At 41.3% G+C, this 26,508-nt stretch overlaps 1 protein-coding gene across 1 annotated transcript; it reads left to right on the top strand.

The window, feature by feature from the left end:
• Nucleotides 1–383: 383 nt before the first annotated feature.
• On the top strand, nucleotides 384–26,508 carry ACOT9 (acyl-CoA thioesterase 9). The gene is made up of 15 exons (XM_055438667.2): nucleotides 384–574; nucleotides 4,806–4,897; nucleotides 6,846–6,891; nucleotides 8,695–8,865; nucleotides 9,104–9,141; nucleotides 14,283–14,366; nucleotides 14,764–14,867; nucleotides 20,693–20,766; nucleotides 23,547–23,614; nucleotides 24,077–24,188; nucleotides 24,341–24,431; nucleotides 24,607–24,692; nucleotides 25,384–25,471; nucleotides 25,617–25,767; nucleotides 26,204–26,508. The coding sequence occupies exons 1-15, from the start codon at nucleotides 555–557 to the stop codon at nucleotides 26,290–26,292; spliced, it is 1,314 nt and encodes a 437-aa protein (XP_055294642.1). The 5' UTR covers nucleotides 384–554; the 3' UTR covers nucleotides 26,293–26,508.

Raw genomic sequence — 26,508 nt, 5'->3', positions numbered from 1 at the left:
CGCCTTTAGGCATACTGCACCAGGATGATGATGATGTTGTTCAGTCGCCAAGTCGTGTCCAACTCTACCTCTGACTAAATCAGCATCTCCAGAGGGTGGGGCCCTGAGTAGGATAACGGAAACAAGCTCCAAGGACGCGGCTGAACCTAGCCTCTGCGTCACACTCTGGTGCCGCCGGGTGCATTTTATCCACAGTAGATGTGATAGGCCAGCGTCGCAGTTAGCAACGCTCCCGGCGCTGCCGATTGAGCGGGAACCTGGAGGGGAGACGGATGCCAGCTTCTCGCCAATGAGTGGGGCTACAGGCGCAGCGTGGCCCCGCCCCCGGGCAACGAAGTCCCGCCCTTGGACCGCGAGACTCTGCTCCCGGGCTGCATAGCCCCGCCCCCAGCCCCCTTCCGCGGCCGGAGAACAAGGGTGCGGTCCGGCTGAGGTCGGGTCTGGCGCCCGAGCGCTCTCTCCGTCTTCGTGCTTTCCATTGCTTCAACTTCTCTCCACCGACCGGTGCGCGGGGCCCGGCTCTGTGGTCACGCGTGCAGCGGCGGCCAAGCGCGATGAGGCGAGCGGCGCTGCGGTAGGTAGCCGGGCACCTGGCGGGGCGCGGACCCAGGGGCGCCCACTCCCTCCCTCGGCGCTGCCAGCGGGCCCGGGCGGAAGGAGCGGGCCGCAGCAGGCGGAACTAATGCTGGGGGCTTATGGGCATAAAATAGGGTCGGGTAGGGAAGGGCACTAACGTACCGCGACCCCGCCGGCCTCAGGTGGGACAACACACCCGCCACCTGCACCTCTTCTGGCCGGAGTTTGATGATAAAAGTGAAGCGACACTTGAAGGGAGGAAGTTGGGCGTTCCCTGACATTCCTTTTTCTTTGCTCATCTGGGGTGTAGTTTGGAGTTAGCCTTTTGTCGGAAGGCTAGAGTTTAGGAGTGCACATTACTTTTATCGCCCTCTACGCTTCTTTGCAGAGCATGTTTCAGGTTAAGTGCTTGACACACTTGGACTCTGACTTGAGTGTGTTGTAATGTGGGTAGAGATTGCAGGGTACCTTCCGGTCTCTCAGGACCTCAGAACTGTGTGACTAGGTCCCCTGGTGCTGATTGAACTTTACTTTTACTGAGCAGCAAGACTGGTAAGGCCAGGTGGGGAAGTGGCTTTGATTGGGCCACTTGGACAAGGAGGATGCTTTTTTGTGTAAGTCATCATCCCAGCTTGTCCAGTGACGGTTTAAGGCTTTAGACTCCAGGGCATGTCTGGCTCTCCCCCAACCCGCTGCAACCGGAGCACTCCAGCTGTTCGAAGATCTTTCTGCTTGGTTGCGTCCCAGGGGGCCGACCCTTGTTGCAGCTTCTGAATTCATCCTGCCACAGGTGTACCAGCCCTCCTGGTGTGGCCCACAGTGGTTCTGAGTGACGGTGATCCCCGGCCGTTCTCTTGGGGTCCCTGAATCTCTCTCATTGTTCCTGTGGACCCTGCTGTCAGTTGAAAAAGGTTCTCTGCGTCTCTCTCTCATTTTCTCATTAACTTTGTTTTACTGCTTGAAGACAGGTTGAAAGTCATTAGGAGAACCACAGTTGCCTTTACCTTGTATTGACATGATGTGACAGGCCTTGTACAATCTCCAGGGTTTTGTCCATGTGCCTTCTCCCAGGAAGCCTTCTTTGATCTCTCCTCTTCCCCGTTCAGAAGTCCTCTTTTTTTGCCATGAGCTCCTTGTATATCTGCCATTCCTTTCTTCTGATTCTTGTAGAACCTCAAGCAGGTACTCTGTTAGTGTCTAGTGAGAGTACATAAATGAATACAGACTGTCTGGCATGTTTAGGTTATTTGACTGGTGGGCGGTTTTTGTAGTTTCTTTTTTTCCCCTTACTAGTGGAAGAGTCACCTGTATTTGTTTAGTGTCTAAACTGAGGCATTTTTTCTAAGTGGAGGGCCTGTGAGTGTCATTGCCTGGTTTTGTACTGCAAACTCTTCCCAGACACCCATCCTAAACTTGGAACCCAGAACAACTAAGACTTCTGTTCACACCTGCATGTGACTTTGGTGACTCCCTTCGGTAGCCATGGAGAGATTGGGTTCCTTAGTTTCCTTTCATTGGGAAGGTTCAATAATGGAGTCCTAGGGCCTGACTCTCCTAGAGGCCTCTTGACAGTTTCTTCTAAAGGCCTACAGGTTTTGCTGTAGTTAAGACTCCAGAGGGCTTATTGGGGAATAAACCAGTAACTGAGGTACTGAGGTGTTAAGCAGTGGTTGAAGCATCTCAGTGTCTCGTAGATAAAGAGAAGTAGCCTGGGGTTATGAAAAGAGCAGCTTCCCTACATGTGTGGTGTATGTGAGGGGTGAGGAGGGATCAGAAGAACTTGGCTCTATACAGTGTGCTAGTTGACTGGCAGGGGAAAAGTCATCTAATTCCTTTGGGCCTTAGTTTTTCCAGGAGGTTGATCTGAATCACAGTATTTTAAGTCTAGGGGTCCGTAGGGGTGTCAAAAGGGAGTGGTCTGTGAACCATCTGAAATAATATATACCATTGTGTGTATCAATAAAATACATCCCCCCACCCCAGCTACTAGGCTTGAGGGGCCACAGGTTTCATCAGATTATCAGTAGGGACAACATGAAATTGTAGTGAAAAGTTACAATACACTGAATATTCACAGGAGAATAGAAATTTGTTATGCTGATACATGATGAGTATAATCAATGATTTTTTAAAAGAACATTCACATTAGGCCTTCGTTGTGCTACAGGGATGTATTTCCACATTTTTTTATGGCAGTGTGCAAAGAGCAGGGCTGCAGGACCAGGACCACAGTTTTCCAAATAATTTGACCCAAGTGTTTCTCTGTATTTATCAACTCCTTTCTTTACTATCTCCATTTGATAGTCTGTTCAGAGATGGTCCATTATAGTGCCTGGCTTATTCCCAAACTTCTGGTCATTTTTGACTTTTAGGGGAGACTCTGAAGAAGCATGCCTTTCTGGAATAACTCATGTTTTTTTGAGGACTTGTCAGTGTACTAGGCGTGCCCCTCACAGGTTAACGTATGTTAACTTCTCTATTTTACATATGAGGAGATTGAAGTTCAGAGAGGTTAAGTAACTTGCTCAAGGTCACTCAGCTAACAAGCAGCATGGTCAGGCTCTTAACCTCTGTATACTACACCACTCTTCACTCAGGCAGAATGAGATAGTTTTCCTCAGTCTGCAGAAAATGCTGCTTCTTAAGGAACAAGACAGAATGCTTGTATAAATGTGTATTTACCCAAATATGTGAGATGAATTGTATAGCTCCTGTTAGTTCGTGATTAGTATTTGAAGTATTTACCCACTCAGAGTCAGATCTCATTTCTTATATTGCGATCATCTACTGCATCTATTATTATTCCCAGTTAATGTATTGAGGGCATGATTTTTTGCTCTTCCAGTTAATAGTGGCAGTGGAAGATTGTCCGCTTTTTCCAGTGTGCTTTTTAAAACCCAGTATATTCAGTTGCAGAATAGTAGTTTCTGAGATGGCAGAACAAAGGACCACATGCTCTATTTCCTTCAGTGAGGGGTTTGAACCTACAGAGTATACAGAAAATGAAATAGTGTAAAAGTTCAGCTCATGTTCTGAGAAAATGCAAATTAGAAGGTCAAGAATAAGGAGATTGAAATATTAATCCACATATAAAAATACAGAAATGGAAAATTTAGGGAAAAGATAAACCAAAACTGTGTAAGATAGAGTCTTGTCAGCTGTGTGATTGGAGAATAAACACAAAACCAAAACCTGAACCCTTTAGGAAGCATTCTGGTCTTAGTAGATGAGCGGGGAGCATATCAGAGACTGTGATGTCTGGCTGGCTAAGGAGTTAATTTAGCCACTGAGCATGTACTCCTTTCTGTGTTCCTTGCAGTTAGAGTAGTTGACTTGGTGAAAGGACCAGGATTTGTTCTAGTAGCACATGACTGAAAACTCCATGGAGATTTTACCAGATATTTTTAGTCAGAGACCCTTTGTGAATGCTGTAATTCAGAAGAGAAATCTATAGTAAATTTGGACTCTAAAGAAAATAAGTTAGTTATTACTGAACCTTGCGTTAGGTAGTAAGAATTTACTAGTCACTTGAGCTGGAATGAATAACATTATCTGGGGTTCTTGACGTTTTCAATGCCTTGCCTTAGTCCACTGGGCTCTCAACAGATCACTCTGTCAGTCCCTGATACTATATGTGTGTTATCCCTCATAGAGTGTGTGGTTAGGAGCCAAAACTTATGTACTAGACAAAATCAAGTTAAACAGCTTGTTTTTGGGGAACAGGTTAAGCATATTTGGGTGAATACCTTGGATTTTATCCCATTGGGGAGTAGGAAATTTCTGCCTAAATACAATAAATACTCTCTTTGAGTAACCCTGGAAAGGGTTAATTATGTTTTCAAAGTTGATTGACTTTTAATTGGGTTTAGTTTATTTATTGAGGAAGTATGGTATGACAATAACAAAATAAATATTCTTCGTTTACTCAGCTGTTTACCAAATAGATTCTGGGCTTCTGAAGCTAATAAGTTAGAACCATGAAACCTGATCGATATCTTTTCTTTGTTTATTTTGTAGATTGTTAACCTAATTTACTCTCATTGGAGAGATGGTTTATGGTGTGACCTAATAAGCAAATATACATACAGTTGAGAAACAAGTGCAGACACTAAAGACAGTATTTACCAAGAGTGCAATGCAAAGTGCTCCAGAGGAGGCACAGGTCTTTGGGATTGCGAGCAAAGAAGCCATGGAACCTTCTCTAAGTGTGTTTCTTCTTTTTTTTATAGACTTTGTACCCTGAGCAAGGGACTGCTTGCTCCCAGCAGAGGACTGACCCAAGAACCTCAGAACCCGGAGAATATCTTCCACATCCGTGAAGGCAAGCATGAGTACTTACCTTTTAGGCCCATACAGGGAAAAAAAAAACCCTGTTTTATTTGAGAGGCATGTAGATAGACAGTTAGGGCAAATGAGGCATAGTAAAGGTTGCTTTTTCTTAAGCTTCTTATTTATAAAATGACCAGCTTTGGATAGAAATCACATTCAGAACTTGACCTTTGGTTCCTGCAAGCCTTAGGGACTGAGCTTTTAGTTAAATGATTTTTACATCCTCTATGTAGGTACTGAAGGGGAAGGCATGGAAAAAAGTTCAGTTGTACCAACTAAAGACTCCTAGTCTGTAGTTTTGTTAGAGGTATCCTATTAATCTATGGTTAATCGAAGTTAGTTTCAGTTACTCATATGATATGCAAACTATGGATGTCTGTGTCAGTGTAGGAATATTCATTATAATGAAAATTATGGCTTCTTTAAAGGATCCAAATATATATATACATACATATATATACAAAATTTAAAATTTGCTTTGTTTTCTTGGCCCTCAGCACCTGCCTCTCTTCTTAAACTCATTATAAACTAATAATAATCATTTTTTATCACTGAACATCAGTAATCTGTGTACTATTTGGGATACTTTCTGTCCATTCTTTTATTTAAAGGACTTGGGAGGAAAAAGTCAGCAATAAGACTAATTTACTAATGGATATTTTTGGCACAGTACTCTATGGTTTAATTGTAATTAGAGTTTGGATCTAATTTATGGTATATATCAGTTGGGTTTTTTTGGCCACACTGTGTGGCTTGTGGGATCTTAGTCGCCTGACCAGAGATTGAACTCAGGCCCCAGCAATGAAAGTACAAAGTTCTAACCACTGGACCACCAAGGAATTTGCTATAACAGTTGTTTGATAGAAAAATCAACCACTTTTTCATGAAAAGTAAAATGCATGTTCATCTAACCATATTTGGTTTTGATCACTTAGTTTTTGAAGGAACAAGGATTGCTGTAGGTAATTTTCTGTAACCTGAATGTATATTTTAAAATGTTAGATAACAGTGCATGAACTCAAAACATTATTTAAAATCCTATAGATTTATTTTTTAATGTTGACTAACTACTGTTTAATCTTACTTTATTTCCCCTTTATCCTTTATATAGCCTGTTCACCTATACATGTGTATCATGGTGTGTGTGTGGTAATTGGTATCAACTCTTTTTTTAAGTGCTTAAATTTTTTTTGCACTAATTTATTCTTGCAGTTTGGGGCAGTGGGCATTAACTAAACTTAAATTGCTTTCTTTGCCTTTCCTTTTTTGCTTCATTTTCCTTGCCTCAACTTTTCTAACATTTAGGGTAATATAAATGTATGAGAAATCAATTAGAGTGAGATTCAAATTTTGATATTAGTCCCACTGCCTATAAGAAGATAGGCTGGGATTCTGTTCATAATGTCTTCATCATAAAGGGACTCCTCCTGATGCTGATGCACAGCCTCATCTGATGAATAATCGGAGTTACCCTTTTCTGCTTATTTGTAAGGAAAAAAGTTTGGGTTTTTCCATACCATCTTATGGAAAACCTGAACTTTGTGGCCAGCCCAATAAATCCCAGTGAGTGACACAGGATATTCTTTTCTGCACTAAGGAAGGAGAAGGAAATGGCAACCCACTCCAGTATTCTTGCCTAGAGAATCCCATGGACAGAGGAGCCTGGTGGGCTGCTGTCCATAGGGTCGCACAGAGTCGGACATGACTGAAGTGACTTAGCAGCAGCAGCAGCACTAGGGAAACAGTAATTGTTTCAAGTTTTGGGGACGCAGAGGCCTGATCCCTTCTCTGAGCTGGTTGTTTATGGCATTAAGTGGAAATTCATGGCTCTTTGAAGATTTTGAATGCATGACTCACTTTTTGAAGTTCTGGAGCTCATTGCTGTAATCCAGTTCTCACATTCTTAGTTTCATGGAATGACCTCTTTATTTTTGTTTCAGTTCGAGATAAGTTGCGGGAGATAGTAGGAGCATCCACAAACTGGAGGTATGCACTCTGTGTTCATTTGTTCTTCTATCCCTGGAGTGGTATGCCAGGCTTATTTAGGCTCAGTTGATGCTCCCATTGTAGGAATGGGGGAAACCCATTGTTAAGAAATGGACTGAGAGGTTTTTCACTTGGGGGAGAAGATCAACATTCCAACATACTCATCAGTTGATGCTTTGTTGTCGTAAAATCATATAATTTACATGTACTCTACATTTTTCAAAGCACGTTCAGGTATATTACCTCACTGATTAGGACATGCTTATGACATATGTTTCTGTTCCTTTTTTTGCATATGAGGAGACTGAAACTCAGACATTGAACGATCAAGTACTGGGGTTTGGAACTTGAACCCGAGTTTCCTCGTTCATCTGTTTCATGAAGGATGACTCCTTTATTGCTTCTTATGAGTTCACAATTAACCAGGTCTCCCATACAATCTTTATCTCTCAGTATTTCCTTGTTGTAAAATAGGGTAATATCCCTCTTGGTGCACAGAATTTTGAGGCTAAAATGAGATAAAGAGAAAGCACGGTAATAATAATCTATTGTTGATATAAAAATTACCTAATGACTTCTTTTTATCTCATTGTATGAAAAATTTCAATTTACTGAAAAGTGGAAAAAATGAATATTTTTGTTCTCACCATCTGAATTGGGTACTTAGGAACATTTTTCCAAATTTGCCAGTTTACATATACTGGCTATATAGGTTCATGCATGACACTTCAGCTCCAGTTATGTTCCAGTACATCTCTAATAAATAAATATATTTTCCTATGTAACAAAATAAGCACTTGTAAATCTTCAATAAGTAAGATGTTCTCTCATGTGGTGAAATTGACAGTAATTCCCTAATAGTATATTATTCATCCGTATTCAGCATTCCTCCATTGTTCCCCACGTATTTTTTTTATAACTTTTAATAAAAATCAAGATCTAGTAAATGATTGCATGTTTATGACTCTCTTGTTTCCCCTAATGTAGAATAATAATTACCCCTGCCTCCTTTTTTATCCCTATGAGTTTAACTTTAAAGAGGCCAAGCCATTTGTCTTGTTGAATGTTCCATATTCTGGATTTACCTGGTTCCATTTGTAGGCTTCACCTTTCTGGCAGTTATACTTCATAAGTAAGCTTAGAAAGACAGCTTAATGAATGATACTGTGAACATTTTAGTTCCCTATCCCCTTGTGTCTCTCTTCTCTTCCACCTTAATCATCTCTTCTTTTTCTTCCCTTTCTGTCTCCTTTTCATATTATCTTCCTCTTTACCTTTTGGTCTGCCTTCCAAACTTCTTTTGGATATACTCCATTTTTCCTCCTCTGTCTCTCTTTCCTGAAATTGAAGGCAGAGAGAGAGAGAGAGCTGGGGCACAGAAAAAACGAGACTTGTCCAGGTGAGAAATGGGAATGTGGAGTTCAGTGGCCATGTTGTTCTTTAGCACATTTACATATATATTAATATCTATATATTTTTATTATGTCCATTTCTGTATTTCTAGTTTGATTTCCAAGGTTCTATTCTTTGAATACACTTTTTGATGAGGGTGAATCTATCATTCATTTGGAAATATCTGTATCACTTATAAGTGTATTTTTCTTATCTATTAGGCTGAGAAATTAAAAAAATTTTTTTTAATTTCACCAAGTGGCAGGTGGGAAGGGAGGGAAGGAAAAGGAGATGAGGTAGGTCCAGACCTGCTCTTTCCTTCTTTCATGGTGTCTGACTGGCCTGTATAGCACTGAAGTTGTGGGAGAGCAGGTTCCTGTGTTTCATGAAACTTGTATCCTTTCTTCTCAGAGACCATGTGAAAGCAATGGAGGAAAGAAAACTACTTCATAGTTTCCTGGCTAAGTCACAAAAAGGACTGCCTCCTAGGACCATGAAAGACAGTTACATTGAAGTTCTCTTGCCTTTGGGCAGTCAGCCTGAATTACGAGAGAAATATTTGACTGTTCAAAACACCGTAAGGTAACACAGAAATATTTTTGCTTGTGCCTTTGTTTTTATTTTATTTCCTTTGTTATAACTTTGAGATCTGTTCACTTATTTAAAATGTGTGATTCTCTGATTTTTAATATATTCAGAGAATTGTACAACCATCACCATAATAAATTTTATAGATATTTATCACCCCATGATGTGTTATTTTTTTTTAAAGGGTGATCATCATGACTTTCATTTCATCACAGTTTCCTTTATTTCACAGGTTTGGCAGGATTCTTGAGGATCTTGACAGCCTGGGAGGTACTGATATTTTAATATTTTTGAATAGGGACTTACATCAATACATTGATGCCTCTGGCTGGAAAAGGTCTTTTTATTCTTTAACTTGCACAGATGAAGATATTCTCAAAGAGCAGAAAAAGAATGGCATCTACTAATTCTGAATTGTCATAATTATTGAATTAAATTTACCGAGAAGTGGCAGAGTACAAGGAGTTGTTCTTCCCTAATCATGTGAGAGTATGCTGATGACACGATGCACATCACCCCCAAATATTTTCACATGTGTTTCCTACAAACAGGGACATTCTCCTTCATAACTGCAAGATAACCCTCACAATCAAGAAATTAACACTGACATAGACAGTCTAATCCTCAGACCCCATTCAACTTTGGCCAGAGGTCCTTTGCAGCAGGAGGACCCACTTCTGAATCATGTGTTGCGTTTAGTTGTTATGTCACAGATAAGTCAGTCACAGATATGTCACAGATAAGTCAGTCTTTCCCTGACTTTCATGACCTTGATACTCTTGAAGGTTTTGCACCAGTTCTTTTGTGGAATTTCTTTTAATTTGGTTTTGTTTGATGCTTCCCCAAGATTAGATTTGGGACATGCATGTTCTACTGGAGTGACATAGAAGGGATGCTGTGTTTCTGTTGTGTCTTAGCAGGTAGTACATAATTCTAATTTGTCCTGTTCTTGTGATGTTATCTTTGATTCCTTGGTGAAGGTGGTGTCTGCCAGGTTTCTTTGCTGTAAAGTTACTCTTTTCCCCTTTTTAATTAGTAAGTACCTTGTTGGGACTTGTGAAAATGCCATTCCTCATCAGACTTTTATCAGTTATTTTAAACTCAGTAGGGACTCAGGGATTCCTATGTTCCTGAATGGATTGGAATGTATTTCTATCGTCTGTTTTGATGTTCAAATTGTCCCAGGACTGTTTCAGTCCCTTCGTGCTGACTTCTGTGGGTTTTTTGGTTTTTGATTTTTTCTTTCTTGGATGTGTCCCCATCCTTCTCTGAGCACTTCCTCACTTTTTGGCACAAAATCTTCTAGGCTCATTTCTACTTTTTGTGCTCCAGTCCTGGAATTAGCCAAATCTCTGTGGAGCCCTGGATCTTTTTAATGGAGAAACCAAGATCTGGTGCTGGAGTGGTCATCATTGCTGGGGTATCACTATTCCAATGCCCTTTTAGTATGTGAGCTGGGGAATATATGCACATACATGTTCATTTACATTTATACCTGCCTGCCAATCTATCTCTTTCCTTCTATCCATCTGCCTATATCTCTGTCTATCTGTCAGTTGGAACCCTGGGTTCATACTGATAGTCCCAATTCTGATCCAGCCACAGGTTCATTCTTCATTCCTCCCTTTTCACATTTGTGATTCCCGTCTCCAGCTGACTCCATTATGCAGTATGTAGTTACTTATTTGATCAGTTCCCCTGTATGTAGCCAGTTTCATATGACTGCCACCTCAAAATCCTCATGGACACTCCTCTCTCCTTGCTGGGGTGCTGCTCTGTACCAGGTCACCCTCCTCACTATGCTCTGGCTGCAGCATGCTGGGCCATGGCTCTCATTGCCTCACTGCATGTCCTCCTGACCCCACTTGGGCTTTAGCACTCGATTTGGGGCTGTGCTGCTTGCTCCTGTTGAATGGCCTTTGGATTGAACTGTTGGGAAAGCATTTAAAGAAAGGCTCTATTAATCTTTAAAATAGAGATGTAAATCCATTGTTGGGCTTACACCTAGCTACATTTTTCTTGAAATTAATAAAGTTGCTTAAAAATTCATAAGTTAGTTAATGTTAGTCGCTCAGTTGTGTCCGACTCTATGTGACACTGTGGACAGTAGCCCGCCAGGCTCCTCTGTCCATGGAATTATCCAGGCAAGAATACTGGAGTGGGTTGCCATTTCCTTCTCCAGGGAATCTTCTGGACCTAGGGATCAAACCTGTGTCTCCTCTGTCTCCTGCATTGCAGGCGAGTTCTTTACCACTAGTGCCACCTGGGAAGCCCTAAAAATTCTTACTGGCTCTTAAAAAAAGATCTCTCTCTCTCTCTCTCTCTCACACACACACACACACACACACACTCACTTGACTTTGGTTTACTTCAGTTCAGTTGCTCAGTCGTGTCCGACTCTTTGCAACCCCATGAATCACAGCATGCCAGGCCTCCCTGTCCATCACCAACTCCCGGAGTTCACTCAAACCCACCTCTATCGAGTCAGTGATGCCATCCAGCCATCTCATTCTCTGTCGTCCCCGACTCCTCCCACCCCCAATCCTTCCTAGCATCAGACTCTTTTCCAGTGAGTCAACTCTTCGCATGTGGTGGCCAAAGTATTGGAGTTTCAGCTTTAGCATCAGTCCTTCCAGTGAACACCCAGGATTGATCTCCTTTAGAATTGACTGGTTGGATCTCCTTGCAGTCCAAGGGACTCTCAAGAGTCTTCTCCAACACCACAGTTCAAAAGCATCAATTCTTCGGCGATCAGCTTTCTTCACAGTCCAACTCTCACATCCATACATGACCACTGGAAAAACCATAGCCTTGACTAGACGGACCTTGGTTGGCAAAGTAATGTCTCTGCTTTTTAATATGCTATCTAGGTTGGTCATAACTTTCCTTCCAAGGAGTAAGTGTCTTTTAATTTAATGGCTGCAGTCAGCATCCGCAGTGATTTTGGAGCCCCAAAAAATAAAGCCTGACACTGTTTCCACTGTTTCCCCATCTACTTAGGTGTCTCTAAATAAATGGGCTTCCCTGGTGGCTCAGACAATGAAGAATCTGCTGCAATGTCTGCCAGTGAAGGAGGCACTGGTTTGATACCTGGGTTTGGACAATCCCCTGGCGAAGGGAATGGCTACCCACTCCAGTATTCTTGCCTGGAGAATTCCATGGACAGAGGAATCTGGCAGGCTACAGTCCAAGGGGTCACAAAGAGTTGGACACGACTGAGTGACTAACACTTAACTTAAATACACTAACTCCCCTGCCGCTATTCTGTTTTTCTTCATCACCTCATGTAGATGGCTAGTCCCTTTTACTTGTTCATTTGATACAGTTCCATCCCTTTCTTCAAGAAAATCGCCTTTTATCACAGACACTTTCTCCCTTGTATCTCAAGCCTTTGCTCAACTTCACTTTTCCCTCAGTTTCTAAACATATTCAAGGCTCTTGAGTCTTACAGTGAAAAATAGGTAAAATCCCTTTCCCTTATAGCATTCTCCAGTTTTCTTTCCCTCTCACTTGAGAGCTAACTTTGTGTTCTGGCTTCTGCTCCTCTGTGTCATTGAGCTGATCATGCCAAGCAGTCTGTTGCTGCCTTACTGCGTGATCTCACAGGTGCTTCTCAGCATACATGACCCCTTTGCAGCTCCTGACAATGTCGAACTCACCTGTGGGCGTTGGCAATATTTCCTCCCACCTCTCAGGCTACTAGTTCCCAGTCTCCTTTGTAGCTTCCTCTTTCTCTGTTGATCCTTTAAATGTTGCTGATCTCCAGGGTGTTGTCTTCTGCCCCTTTTTGTTGTTGATAGATGCACTTTCTCTATAAATCTTGAATCCCGGTGCTTCAATTGTTCTCAGTATTGTTGAGTTGCTCAGTCATTTTCGACCCCATGGATACCAGGCTTCCTTGTCCATCACCAACTCCCGGAGTTTGCTCAAACTCATGTCCGTTGAGTTGGTGATGCCATCCAACCATCTCATCCTCTGTCGTCTCCTTCTCCTCCTATATTAGCTGTATTTATTTCATTAAAATGTACTTAAATAAAAACCAGTATAAAGAGGCACAAACATGAGAACAGGAAAAATTCACCATGAAAATATAAAATTTCCAAACCTGCTTGCACGTAGTAATAGTCTTAGTTCAAAATGGATTGCTAAATTTGACTGCATCGGGGTCTCTTTGTATCAGGGGGCCAAAGTATTGGAGCTTCAGTATCAGTCTTCCCAATGAATATTCAGGGTTGATTTCCTTTAGGATTGAGTGGTTTGATCTTCTTGCTGTCCATGGGACTGTAAAGAGTCTTGTCCAACACCATGGTTCAAAAGCATCAATTCTAGTATGGGAGCTACATAAGGTACATTTCCTGGCCTGCTCTTATGAGTTGCAGACCAGTTTGTCCTGCCTTTTGGGCATCTTCATTTGGATCTGCCATGGACTTCCTGAATTCAGTGTGTTGAAAATAGTCCACTCTGCTCTTCCTGTGTATATCCTTTTTCTCAGTGAATGGCACATCGTCTTCACTCATGCAAGTTAGATACCTAGTTAATTTAAGTCTTGTCGAACCTGCCTTCTTCTTAGCTCTTGGATCTTTTCTCTTGTCTTCATTTCCACTAATGTGCTGTAGACAGTTACACTTACAGACACTTAAAGTTTCCTTTCTGGGTACCATAAAGGTTTGTAAATGGAGTTTCTTGCCTTTCTCTCCTCATCCCCCTCCCAGTACGTCCTTTAGCAGGTGCATGGATGGAAGAGTTTATTGTTACTCAACAGATATTGAGCACAGACCCAGTCCTGAGGGTTGATGATACATCTTTGAATGAATCATAGGATAGGCAGGGATGCTATTGAAGAAGTACAGTACAATTTTAAATGAGTTGATATTTGTAAGGTACATAGAGTCATGCTTGGCACCTGTATATACTTGTTAAATTATGGGAAGTACACAGATCACTACAGGGTAGTGTAGGAGCCGAGGGTATTATGGGAAGGAGGGAGAGCTCTAAGCCAAATAATAGCTTCATGATTCAGGAAGAGTCAAGAGGAAAACAGGTAGGTGAGTCCTTGTCTTTTATTTCTCTTTTTGAAGAAGTGTGATGTTTTCAGGGTTGTGTGTTGGGATCTTTTTCTGACTTAGGCACCATACCTTGGTTGAGTGATAATAAGCCACTTGGTAGATCTGGGCTTTGGGCTTCAGTTTCCTCATCAGAGCTAAAATTCAATGGACAGTCAGATTAGATGATTTCTAGATCTCATTAATGTATCAAAATCTTCAGTTCTAGGATATGACCCCTAGTGGGATATGGGGAATTGGGTCTTCACAACCAGATAAGACTGTTTATGAATTTCAAGGAGTGAATTGTGAGCATTAAAAAATAATTTTGCTTTTTCCTTTATTTGGTTTTCTTCTGTTTTCCCACAGTTCTTATTTGCTACATGCACAACAAAATTCATTCAGCTAAGATGTCTCCTTTATCGATAGTTACAGCCCTGGTGGACAAGATTGGTAAGTGATATTATTTTCTTGGCATACTTAGAATTTTTAGTAAGTATAAAATATTGATATTAGAGGAAATATTTTCCTTTTATGGAGGAATTTTTATGTATATATATGTATATGCATATGAAAATGTCAGCTATGTACCAACATGTTTTTCATAATTATCTTCGAGTGGAGAGGTTTTGCATGATTCTGGTTTCACTTTTTATATTCTTTGCATTGCCTTATTTTTCAGAAAGACATACACATGTCTTCAGTATGTCAAAAAAGAATCATATTTTTAGTTTTCAAGACAGAAAAGAAATATAGTGGAATTTATGAAAATTTCAAATGAAATATGTCAATTTACAGTACAGAAAAGTTGGAGTATGGTTTGTGCTCAGGTTGATTTTCTGTTTTGTAGATATGTGTAAGAAGAGTTTGAGCCCAGAACAGGACATCAAGTTCAGTGGCCATGTTAGTTGGGTTGGGAAGACATCCATGGAAGTGAAGATGGGTATGTTCCAGGTGTGTCTATGCCCAAAGTCTACCCCCTTTTTCCAATATGGCCAGCTAGCCTCAGTGAAAGAAAAGCTTACTTACGTATCTATCCATAGGCAGGTGTATAATTTTATTCATTTTCCACTTATAGAAGAGCAATTCAAGTTCACGTCATACAGATGGTGTATTAGTATCCTCCTGGACAAATTATTTGGCGTTTATGCTTAGTGTTTATTATTTTCAAATCATATATAGCTCCACGTTAAGGTCCTTGTTTCTGGTTTTACCCCAGAGAATTTCACAGCAGTCTGAGTTCTGTTAAACATAAATGGAATTGGTCACTGTTAGTTTCTTAGGGCTGCTGTAGCAAAGTGCCACAAACCAGATGGCTTAAAACAACAGAAATAAATTGTTTTACAATTGCAAAGCTAGAAATCCAAAATTAAGGTCTCAGCAGTACCATGCTCCCTCTAAAACCTGTATAGGAGAAGCCTTCTTTGCTTCTTTCTAGCTTCTAGTGGTTCGCTGGCTTTTTGGCATTCCTTGACTTGTAACACTCATTGTCTTCCTTCTTCATTACATAGCACTTTCCTCTTGTGTTTCTGTGTCTCTTCTATTCTTATAAGGGCATCAATAATACTGGATTAAGGGCCCACCTACTGCAGTGTGACCTCATCTTACCTGATTATATCTGCAACAACTCTATGTCTAAATATAGTCACCTTCACCTGTACTGAGGGTTAGGACATCAACATATCTCGTTGGGGGACACAGTTCAACTCGTAACAGTCACTTAGATTACTATAGCATCTAGGAACAGCCTCTCTGATGAGCACAAGTCAGAACAGCTATTATAAGGTAATGAAGAAGGACTTCCCTGGTGGCCTAGTGGCTAAGACTCTGTGCTCCTCATGCAGGGGGCCTGGGTTTAGTCCCTTGTCAGGGAACTAGATCCTACATGCTGCAACTAAGAGTTCGAATGCTGCTAAGACTCAGCACAGCCAAATAAATTAATAAATATTTTTTTTAAAAGAGATGAAGAAATTTGTCAAGAAAAAGTACCTTGAAGATAATAGGACAGAAATCAAATAATTCAGAATATGTTCAAGATTTCATTGTGAAAACTTATCTAAGAACAACTTAGTTATATCAGGGTATTAGATGGATCTATCATTCAGATACATTTTTCTTTTCTGTTATGAAATTATGAAGCATTTCACCTTTTGGAAAAAGTCTGAAGGTTGCTCTGTAGTAATTAAAATTATTTTGTCAGAATCAGTTCAGTTCAGTTGCTCAGTTGTGTCCGACTCTTTGCAACCCCATGGATTGCAGCACTGCAGGCTTCTCTGTCCATCACCAACTCCCAAAGCTTACTCAAACTCATGTCCATCGAGTCAGTGATGCCATCCAGCCATCTCATTCTCTGTTGTCCCCTTCTCCTCCCACCTTCAATCTTTCCCAGCATCAGGGTTTTTTCCAACCTCAGTTCTTTGCATCAGGTGGCCAAAGTATTAGAGTTTCAGCTTCAGCATCAGTCCTTCCAATGAATATTCAGGACTGATTTCCTTTAGAATTGACTGGTTGGATCTCCTTCAATCCAAGAGACTCTCCAAGAGTCTTCTCCAACACCACAGTTCAAAAGCATCAGTTCTTTGGTGCTCAGCTTTCTTTATAGTCCAAATCTCACATCCATACCTGACTACTGGAAAAACCATAGCTTTGACTAGATGGACCTTTGTTGGCAAAGTAACATCTCTGGTTTTTAATATGCTGTCTAGATTGGTCATAGCTTTTCTTCCAAGGATCAAGTGTCATTTAATTTCATGGCTGCAGTCACCATTTGCAGTGATTTTGGAGCCCAAGAAAATAAAGTCTGTCAGTGTTTTCATTGTTTCCCCATCTATTTGCTGTGAATTGATGGGACCGGATGCCATGATCTTAGTTTTCTGAATGTTGAGTTTTAAGCCAACTTTTTCACTCTCCTCTTTTACTTTCATCAAGAGGCTCTTTAGTTCTTCGCTTTCTGCCATAAGGGGGGTGTCATCTGCCTATCTGAGATTATTGACATTTCTCCCGGCCTTCTTGATTCCAGCTTGTGTTTCATCCAGCCTGGCATTTCTCATGATGTACTCTTCATTTAAGTTAAATAAAATAGGTACTTTTAAAATTTGATACTGTATGTAAACAGTTGAATTTTTAAAACTCCCTTGTTGCTACGTTTACATAATAATACTGCTTTTAAAACCAAACATGAAGTTGTTGGGGATGGTGCTATGATTTGTTCACTTCCTTTGTTAGTCCTAATGGTTGATTCACAGTGGATTCCTGGCTTAAGACCTGCTTTCTAAGGAATCTTGGACAAATAGATTGAAAAAGAGATAAAGGAATTATTAAGAAGAGAGCCAGTGAAAAATCAGTGTCAGAAATACACTTTTGTTTTAAATTTGCATTTCTCATTGGCCATTTTGATGAATAACTCATGGCTTAAGTGATCTTTTATTTTAGAGAGGGAGCTTGGCAATAGATACCCTGCCTCTGGTTTGGCTAAAATGTAGGTTCAGATCCCAGCTCTGGAACTACCCTGGCAGTTCAGTGGCTAAGACTCCACACTTCCTCTGCAAGGGGCATAGGTTCGATCCCTGGTCGGGGGACTAGGATCCCACATGCCACATGGTGTGAGCAAAAAATATCCTAACTCTGCCGTTTGTTAGCCATGTGACAGTGGGCAGATTTCTTGCCCTCTCTGAGATGCTGTTTTATTAACCACAGTAGCCACTAATCAAATGTTGCCAATTATGTTAATTTACCATCATTGCTATGGAGATGGCTCCAGATCTCTTCTAGGCTTGACCTTCAGACCTGCCTTTTGGGGTTCCCATAGATCTCTCTCCCATGTGTACTCTTGCTGTCTCCCAAGTCCAGTGTGTTCCAGACTGTGTCAGCTTCCTTTCCAATCCTGATTCTCCTTCGCTTTCCCCTTTCCCACCCTCCTGTTTCTCCCAGCTCCAAACCTTTGTGAAGACTTTACTTTTTCCCTGTCCCATGCAACCTTTTGCCAAGTCTTGCAGATTCATCACCCACTGTTTCTCAACAGAGTCCTCACTTCTTCCCCCTGGCCTCTGAGTTTCATTCAAGCCCTCACTGCCTCGTGTGTCTTAGCTGTCTTTTAATTATTCTGCCTGCCTTTAGTCTCTTCTGTCTTAATGATACACATATCTACCAGATAGATCTTCCACAGCCGATCTTCAGTCATATCACTTCCCTCCTCAGAACCCTTCAATAGCCATTATCTGTGGTTCAAAGTCTAAATTCCTTTGACTAGTTAGGATCTAAAGTGTTAGTTGCTCAGTTGTGTCTGACTCTTTGCGACCCCCACAGACTGCAGCCCGCCAGGCTCCTCTGTCCATGGAATTCTGCAGGCAAGAATACTGGAGTGGGCTGCCATTTCTTTCTCCAGGGGATCTTCTTGACCCAGGGATCAAACCCGGGTCTCCTGCAGACTGATTCTTTACCATCTGTGACACCAGTTAGGGTCTAAGATGCTCCATAAACAGCACCGACCTACCTGGTGGCTGGTTCACACACTTTCTTAGAGCACACCACTGGAGATCTTGAGCATCCTAAGAGTAAAGTTGTTTGTTTTGCATCCACGATGCTAAGCACTAGTGCATGTTAATTATAATAAACTGGAACATTACACAGTAGGTGAGTGGATGAGTATCCTGGTGTACATTTTCCTTTTCCTGGGATTTCTTGGGCGGTGGCTCCCCATATCCCCATTCTACCTGTGCTTCCAGGTCACTTCACTTCATGCTCCAATTTGTCCCTAATCCTTTCAGCTCATAGTACCTGTTTCTTCCACATGTCCTTCTCTTCTGGCTCCTGCTATACTCTGCTCTACAGAGCTCTGTACACACGTGTTTTTTCTGTTTGACTATGCGCGCATCCCCAGGGAGATCTGGGAGTGAGTCATCTAGCCCACTTCCTGATGGCCAACATTTAACACTGACTTTGCAGTGATTTATGGGGTGTGCCCTCTGTGCTCGGTATATAGTAGTGAGCAAAACAGAGAAAGTTCCATTCTCTTGGAGTTCACACTCTAGTAGTTCTTAACAGTTAGCTGCCTCAGTTTATGCATTGACAATCATTGATAGGGTATCTGTTGTCTGCCAGTCTTTGTGCCAGTTGCTGGGATACAAATGTGAATAAAAATGGTCTTTATCCTCAAGGAGCTCTCGGTGCAGTAGGAAGACAGACACATTAAGTAAATCATTATGGTATATTCAATTAAGTGGACTTCCCTGATAACTCAGTGGTAAAGAATCCACCTGCAACGCAGGAGACATGGGAGATGTGGGTTTGATCCCTGGGTCGGGAAGATCCCCCAGAGGAGGAAACAGCAAATCCACTCCAGTGTTCTTGCCTGAAAAATCCCACGGATAGAGGAGCCTGGTGAGCTATAGTCCACAGGGTCACAAAGATCGGACTGAGCAACAAGCACAAATTAAGTACTGTGCACTGTTTCTCAACAGGGACACTATTAGCATTGTACGTGGGAGAATTCTTTGTTCTGCAGGACCTTCCCCTGTGTTGTGAAGTGTTACCTGCACTGCACTAGTAATGTCCCTCAGCTCATGGCAACCATCACCAGCCCTGCACGTTTCCAGATGCCCCTAGGGGGTGATATCTTCCTAGCTTATGTTGAGAGCCACTGTCAGAAAAGGCCTTTATTTCCACTTAGGTGGCAAAAAAGGGAGGGAATGATCAACTCTGCCTGGGGAGTAGGGCTGGGACTGGGGGTGGGGAGGAGTATCTTGAGGAATGCTGCCCTGAGGAAGGCATCAGGCAAAGATGTGGAGGGGAGGTGCTCAGGTGACAAAATTGGACATTCCAGGACCTCCAAGTTGTTAGCTGTGGCTAGAGAAAAAGGTGCAGGCACAAGGGGAATGTTTGGTGAACAACCAGAGAGAAATCTGGGCTCCGTGGCAGAGGCTTTCCAGCAGGCTTAGAACAGATGCTGGGAGAAAGGAGGAACTCTTGGAAGGTTTGAAGAGGACAGGGACATAGTAAGATGGGGGAGACTCTTCCCAAAGTTGAAGGGGAGGGCTCATAAGGGGTTGAATGGATATTGGGCATGAGGACTAGTGATGAGGTTTGTTGAGGATGGAACCAGCTGTAACCCCAGGTTACGATAGGACCTGAGGATATAACTTTCCTAAAAGTACAGACTCCTAGGGGATAAAATACCTTAAAATCTTGATGGACTCTGCACTGTACATATTTAGCTTAATCCACAGAATTTTCACCCATTTTATCCATTCTTGGAAGCCCCTGTGCTGGGCTAAGGAAACAGGCACATCCTAGTAGTTGGCACACTCAAGTTTCCAGAAAATTTGAATGTCTGGGTGAGCGATGGGAGGTCTCCCTGGCTGTGTGTGCCTTTGGGAGGACAGGTAGGCCTGAAGAAAGCCAGCCTTCTGCAAGATGGTTACACTTAAGTGATGGTGATGCATAAGGTCCCTCTGTGACCCTTGCCCTGGGTCCCAGTCATGCAGCTCCAAGGCATAGTTTGTGCCCATGCAAGCCCTTTTCACTCTGTGCACTGTTTGAGTTTTGGAGGTGTCTCCATTCTCTGCTAGATGACAGATTCCTTGATCTTACTGCCACTCCCCACCACCTGCCAGAGCCTAGTCATGTTTCTGGCATCTCAGCAGATGGCGATTAATGAACGCACTCGTCCTCTTTTGCTAATTTCAGCCTTTACTGAAGGCTCCAGTATCTGTTAAGATTGTACTAGGTCTTCCCACTAAACGCATTTCTTACACCTGCATTTTCTTTTCTTTGTTCTCTAGTTAAATGGCAATGTATTTTCTCCTGTGTTGGATGCGACATTTGTAATGGTGGCTCGTGATTCCGAAAATAAAGGGTAATTGCTGTTTTTTTTTCCTATTCTTTTTTCCTGTTCTTTGAAAAATATAAAATATATTTTTTTTCAAATATCTGCAGATATCTGAAAACTGGAGAGAAAACTTTAATAAATTTCTAGATTTATTATATTTAACTAAATTTCTAGATTTATTCTAGATCTAATAAATTTCACTCAGTTTTGTCTGACTCTTTGCAACCCCATGGACTGTAGCCTGCTAGGCTCCTCTGTCCATGGGATTTTCCAGGTAAGAATACTGGAGTAGATTGCCATTCCCTTCTCCAGAGGATCTTCTGGACCCAGTGATTGAACATGGGGCTCCTGCATTGCAGGAAGAGTCTTTACCGTCTGAGCTACAGGGAAATCCTTAAATATATTTTTCACATATCTGGAGATATGTGAAAACTGGAGAGAAGACTAATAAATTTCTAGATACCATCACCTAGACTTAAGAGTTTTGACATTTTGCCATATTTCCTTCTTTTTTGAAGGTATATTATTTTCTGTATCATATTTTAAAGCAATTCCAGATATAATGACATTTCACCTCTAAATAAATACCTTAGTGTAGGCATTGCTTTAAAAATGAGGATATTTTCTTAAATAACTACATTACCACTAGCACACCTAACAAATAATAGTAAGTACTTAATGTATTCTAATAGTTCATATCCACTTTTCTCCAGTTACCTTTTTAATGATTTATTTAAATAAGGATCCAAACAAGGTCCACTTACTGCATTTGATTTTTATGTCTCTTAAGTCTGCTTTTTTTGCTTGCAACTTTATTGAGATATAATTCACATATCATACACTTCACTGATTGAAAGTGTACAGTTTAATGGCTTTTAGTATATTCATAAAATTGTGAAATCTCTTCAGCCTGTGTTAATCTGGAATGGTTGTGTGCACCCACCTGTCCTTTACTCCTTCTCATGAAGTGGGTGAAAGCCCAGATTCATTGTTCTATACAGTGTCTCACTTTCTGGATTTGTCTCAGTGCTTCTTCATGATATATATTTTTTTTACTTGTTTCACTATCCCTCGTATTTTCTGTAAATTGAAGTTAGATCTAAAAACTTAGTTAGATTTGAATTCAGTGTATTTGGTGAGAGCATTTCCTAGGTGATGCTGTCTCTATACTGTATCATGTCAGATTTTCCCACTCATAGTAAAGGTAAGATTAGTGTGTGGGTTCAAGTAGCAACAGACTGATCTTTCCATTATGCATTTCAGTTTATCCTTTTATGATCAGCAGTAATCCGCAGGTGTAGTACAGTACAAGATGTATCCCATGTACATCTTATAAATAGCTAGTTTCCCATCAGTCTTCCTTCAGTGCTTTTAATCTCCTTTGCTGACTAGCAGTTTAATCATTTTCATTAGAGGATATAAAATGATTCTCAAATTCTGACATTCTTTCTGTATTTGTTAGCCAGAGATCTGTAAAGAAGACTTTTGCTTTACCAGCTAGGGTAGTTTGGTTTGTCAGGGAAAGTCAGGATCACATTTACTAGCTAGTGATGATAGTTTTTCTGCCTTTTTTGCTTTTTAAGAAAGTATCACTGTGAGTTCATGGATTTTAATATAATAAATATGTTTCAGTAAATTGCAGCCATTGTTCTTCCTGTTCCTCAGAATGAACATCTTTGGTCAGTGGGAACTCCTTTAAGCTGCCTCCTGTGATGAGCTATTTTTACATTTCCTAGTCTTTGATAACTTTCTGCTCTCTGGTACAATGAGATACCTTGAACTTATCGTATACATTTCCTGCCTCAGGCCTAGTATCAGCTATTTCTCCAAGGAGTCCTCAGGTTCCTTTTAATGGGAAACTGGTACAATTTTTGATGATGTCCATTCTGACCTGTGTGAGGTGATGACCTCATTGTAGTTTTGATTTGCATTTCTCTGCTGCTGCTGCTGCTGCTAAGTCACTTCAGTCGTGTCTGACTCTGTGCGACCCCATAGACGGCAGCCCACCAGGCTCCCCCGTCCCTGGGATTCTCCAGGCAAGAACACTGGAGTGGGTTGCCATTTCCTTCTCCAATGTGTGAAAGTGAAAAGTGAAAGTGAAGTCGCTCAGTCGTGTCCGACCCTTAGCGACCCCACGGACTGCAGCCTACCAGGCTCCTCCATCCATGGAATTTTCTAGGCAAGAATACTGGAGTGGCTTGCCATTGCCTTCTCCGTGCATTTCTCTAATAATTAGCAATGTTGAGCATCTTTTTATGTGCCTTTTGGCCATCTGTCTGTCTTCTTTGGAGAAATGTTTATTTATATCTTCTGTTCATGTTTTGTTGGATTATTTGTTTTGATATTGAGCTGTATGAGCTGTTTGTATATTTTGGAGATTAATTCTTTGTCAGTTGTATCATTTGCAAATATTTTGTGTTTGCATACAAGTTTAAAATATTTTTGTTCTGATTCTGTGAAAAATGCCATGGTAATTTGATAGGGATTAAATTGAATATGTTGATTGCCTTGAAAAGACATTAACATTTTTGAATAGTCCAGGCCAGTTGTCTTACAGAATTTTTACAACCTATTTTTGGCCATTTCCTCATAATTAGAGTCAGGTGAAACATTTTGACAATCGACCATGTCTTTTTACAATGTGAACTTTCTAGTGTGCAGAGACGTCTGTCCAGAGGTGCCCCTGATTGTTCTAGAGCTCTTATGTAAAGCTGTCAGTAGCATTACCTAAAATGAAAATCTTCAGTTTTTTTTTTTTTTTTTTAGGTAATGGCATGTCTTAAAATTTTTTTCTTTTTTCTTTTTAGGCCGGCCTTTGTAAATCCACTCACTCTTGAAAGCCCAGAGGAAGAAGAGCTCTTTCGACAGGGAGAATGTATATTAATTTGTTCATAATAAGATAAAATTTTAAAAACATATTAACTCTGTTGCAGAAGAAATTAATAAGAGTATGTATGGACTCCTCATACCAGTCAAGTGTCCAAAGAGTCCATTCTTTGAAAAATTTTATTGATCATACAGTATTAAGTAATTTGTTTTCTCACTTTTGATGAAATGCGAGTTGTCTCTTAATGAAATAGCTGGTGGTTGGGGCTGTAGGTCAAGGTGATTATAAGTGATCTCACACTGAGTTGATATGATTTCCATCTGAAAGCAAAAAAATTACTGGAAGTTTTATGTAGCCTCAGCAGCCTTCTGTGGGATAAATGTATAATTTCCAGTGGGCTTTTCAAACTCTGGAAATACTGTGTTTATAGGGTCCTAGGCAGCCCTGGACAGGAACCTTGTGCTGTAGTGTGGCCCTTCTGATCATAGCTCTTATTGTCCCCTGTTGCAGTGAATAAGGGGAGAAGGGTCGCCTTCAGCTCCACGTCATTACTGAAAATGGCCCCCACTGCCCAGGAGAGGACAACCATACACGAGATGTTTCTCAACACGCTGGATCCAAAGTAAGTTAGGATGGTGAGATTCTAGGTTGGGAAAGTAGGCCTTCTCCAGAGCTATACTTGCTCGAACATATTGGGTGGTGTTTGTAAATATTTTAATTTTCCGCAGCAGAGCCATGGCATTGACCGGGTTTCCTCAATCTCCATTTGCACAGGACTATAAGTTTTCGAAGTCGAGTTTTGCCTCCTAATGCAGTGTGGATGGAGAATTCAAAACTCAAGAGCTTGGATATTTGCCACCCTCAGGTATTGGAACTTAGTGAAGAATCTTCTAAACAGGATAACTAGGACTCATGACACTCGTCTAAGATTTGACCCGATTTTCAACTGTCCTCTGTTCTATGGCATTGTTAATTCCTTATTCTGTAGATTTGAATAATCACAAGCTTGTATTTATTAATATTTATCTTATGTCCTATAGGAGCGGAACATTTTCAATCGAATCTTTGGTGGTTTCCTTATGAGGAAAGCCTATGAACTTGCATGGGCTACTGCTTGTAACTTTGGGTGAGTTAGATTTAAGGTAGTCTTAACTCCTGAGAAGCCGTTTATACTACCACACTCAGGGAAACATTTTGGACCAGTCTAAATGGGTTTGATAATATACGGTGTTTTTAAATAAATGCTACACTGGTTCCAGATGGGTTTGTTTTTTATTTAAAATTTTTTATTGGAATGTAATTTCTTTACAGTGTTGCATTGGTTTCTGTTGTACAATGACATGAATTAGCTATAAGTATACATATATCCCCTCCCTCTTTAGCCTCCCACTCCACTCCCTTCTCCCCTTCTAGGTCATCACAGAGCCCCAAGCTGAGCTCCTTGTGTTATAAGCAGTTTCTTACTAGCTATTATTTTACATGTGGTAGTATATATATGTCAGTGCTACTCTTGCAATTTGTCCCACCCTGTCCTTCCCCCTGATCTTCATTTTAGAAGGCTCTTGCTCTGATGCTGTCAGTTAGTACATTAAAGACCTGCTGAGAAAAAGGGGTGATGACATGCAGCAGGGAAAAGATGATTTTGGCACTGATCTGATCACAGTGTCATCTCTTACCATTCCTTACTGGTGTGATTATTTCCTCCTCCTCTAGGTTATTCTTTGATCTTTTAAAGTTTGCTTTAGAGGATTATTAGGGAAAAACTAGAAATCATCTGAATTTTGCAGTTGACCCCAAGTATTATCTTTCTCCGATAGTGGTTCCCGACCGTTTATAGTTGCCGTGGATGATATCATGTTTCAGAAACCTGTTGAGGTGGGATCATTGCTGTTTCTTTCTGCACAGGTAGGTGTGTGATGAGACAGGGAAATATAATCTTTTATTATTTGGGCCTAAAAGAGAGGCTTGTATTCTAAAGCCACCATTTGTCTTCTGACTGCTTTCTTCCCTCTTCCTGATGCAACTAACTATCATGTCCCTAATCACTTAGGTCTGCTTTACTCAGGGGAATTACATTCAAGTCAGAGTTCACAGTGAGGTGGCCTCTCTTCAGGATAAAGAGCATATGACCACCAATGTCTTTCATTTTACGTTCATGTCGGAAAAGGAAGTGCCCTTGGTTTTCCCCAGAACATATGGAGGTAAGTGACAAAACTGCTTGTCCCTAACAAGGGGAACTTTCAAAGATACTTTTCTCCTTTTAGGTTGTTGTAAGAAGTACTCTGACGCCCATCCACCCGAGTGCATGTCTTTAAGGGACTGTGCTTTTGAGATTCTGCAGCCCTGAATGTCAGGGTGCCTCATGGCCCTCACGTGGCCATTGCTGTTCTGCCTGCCTGGCCATTGTCTGAAGGGCCGGTACCAGTGCAAGCAGCCACTGGTGGTTAGGACTGGTCCTGCCAAAGGGCTGGAGTTGAGGCCCACTCCCTGGGGTATGCGGCCCGTTCTCTGGCCCAGCATTGCTTGCCTGGTGTCAAGTTTGCATTCCCAATGCTGTCCCAGGGTTCCCAGGTGGTCTTGTGTTTGTACAATAATTTTCTTCAGTTTCTCCAGGGCTCTCTCTCTCTTGTGTTCCAGAGTCCATGTTGTATTTAGATGGGCAGCGGCATTTCAAATCTATGAGTGCACCAGTGACCTTGAAAAGGGACTACGTGGTCGAGCCCTGAGGAAGACTGCGCTTGTTGAAGGCCAGCACCCCACAGTGACATAGTGCCGGATGAAGGCCTGAGCGAGTGTATCGGTTTTAGTGTTTATTCTTATCTTCCATGGAGATGAAGGATATATTCAGCTTTTAGGATGGTCAAAAAAGAGGAATGAGAAATGGCTGTGTGGGGCAGAGGGAGAAAGAATTATTGAATAATAAATACTTTTAAGAATTTAAA

This window comes from Moschus berezovskii, chromosome X, assembly GCF_049115385.1.
Source record: "Moschus berezovskii isolate FMDL1 chromosome X, NW_MosBer_1.0, whole genome shotgun sequence".
Classification (NCBI taxonomy): Eukaryota; Metazoa; Chordata; class Mammalia; order Artiodactyla; family Moschidae; genus Moschus; species Moschus berezovskii.
Note: the sequence above shows the minus strand (reverse complement) of the source record. Positions and strands in the feature narration are given on the sequence as shown.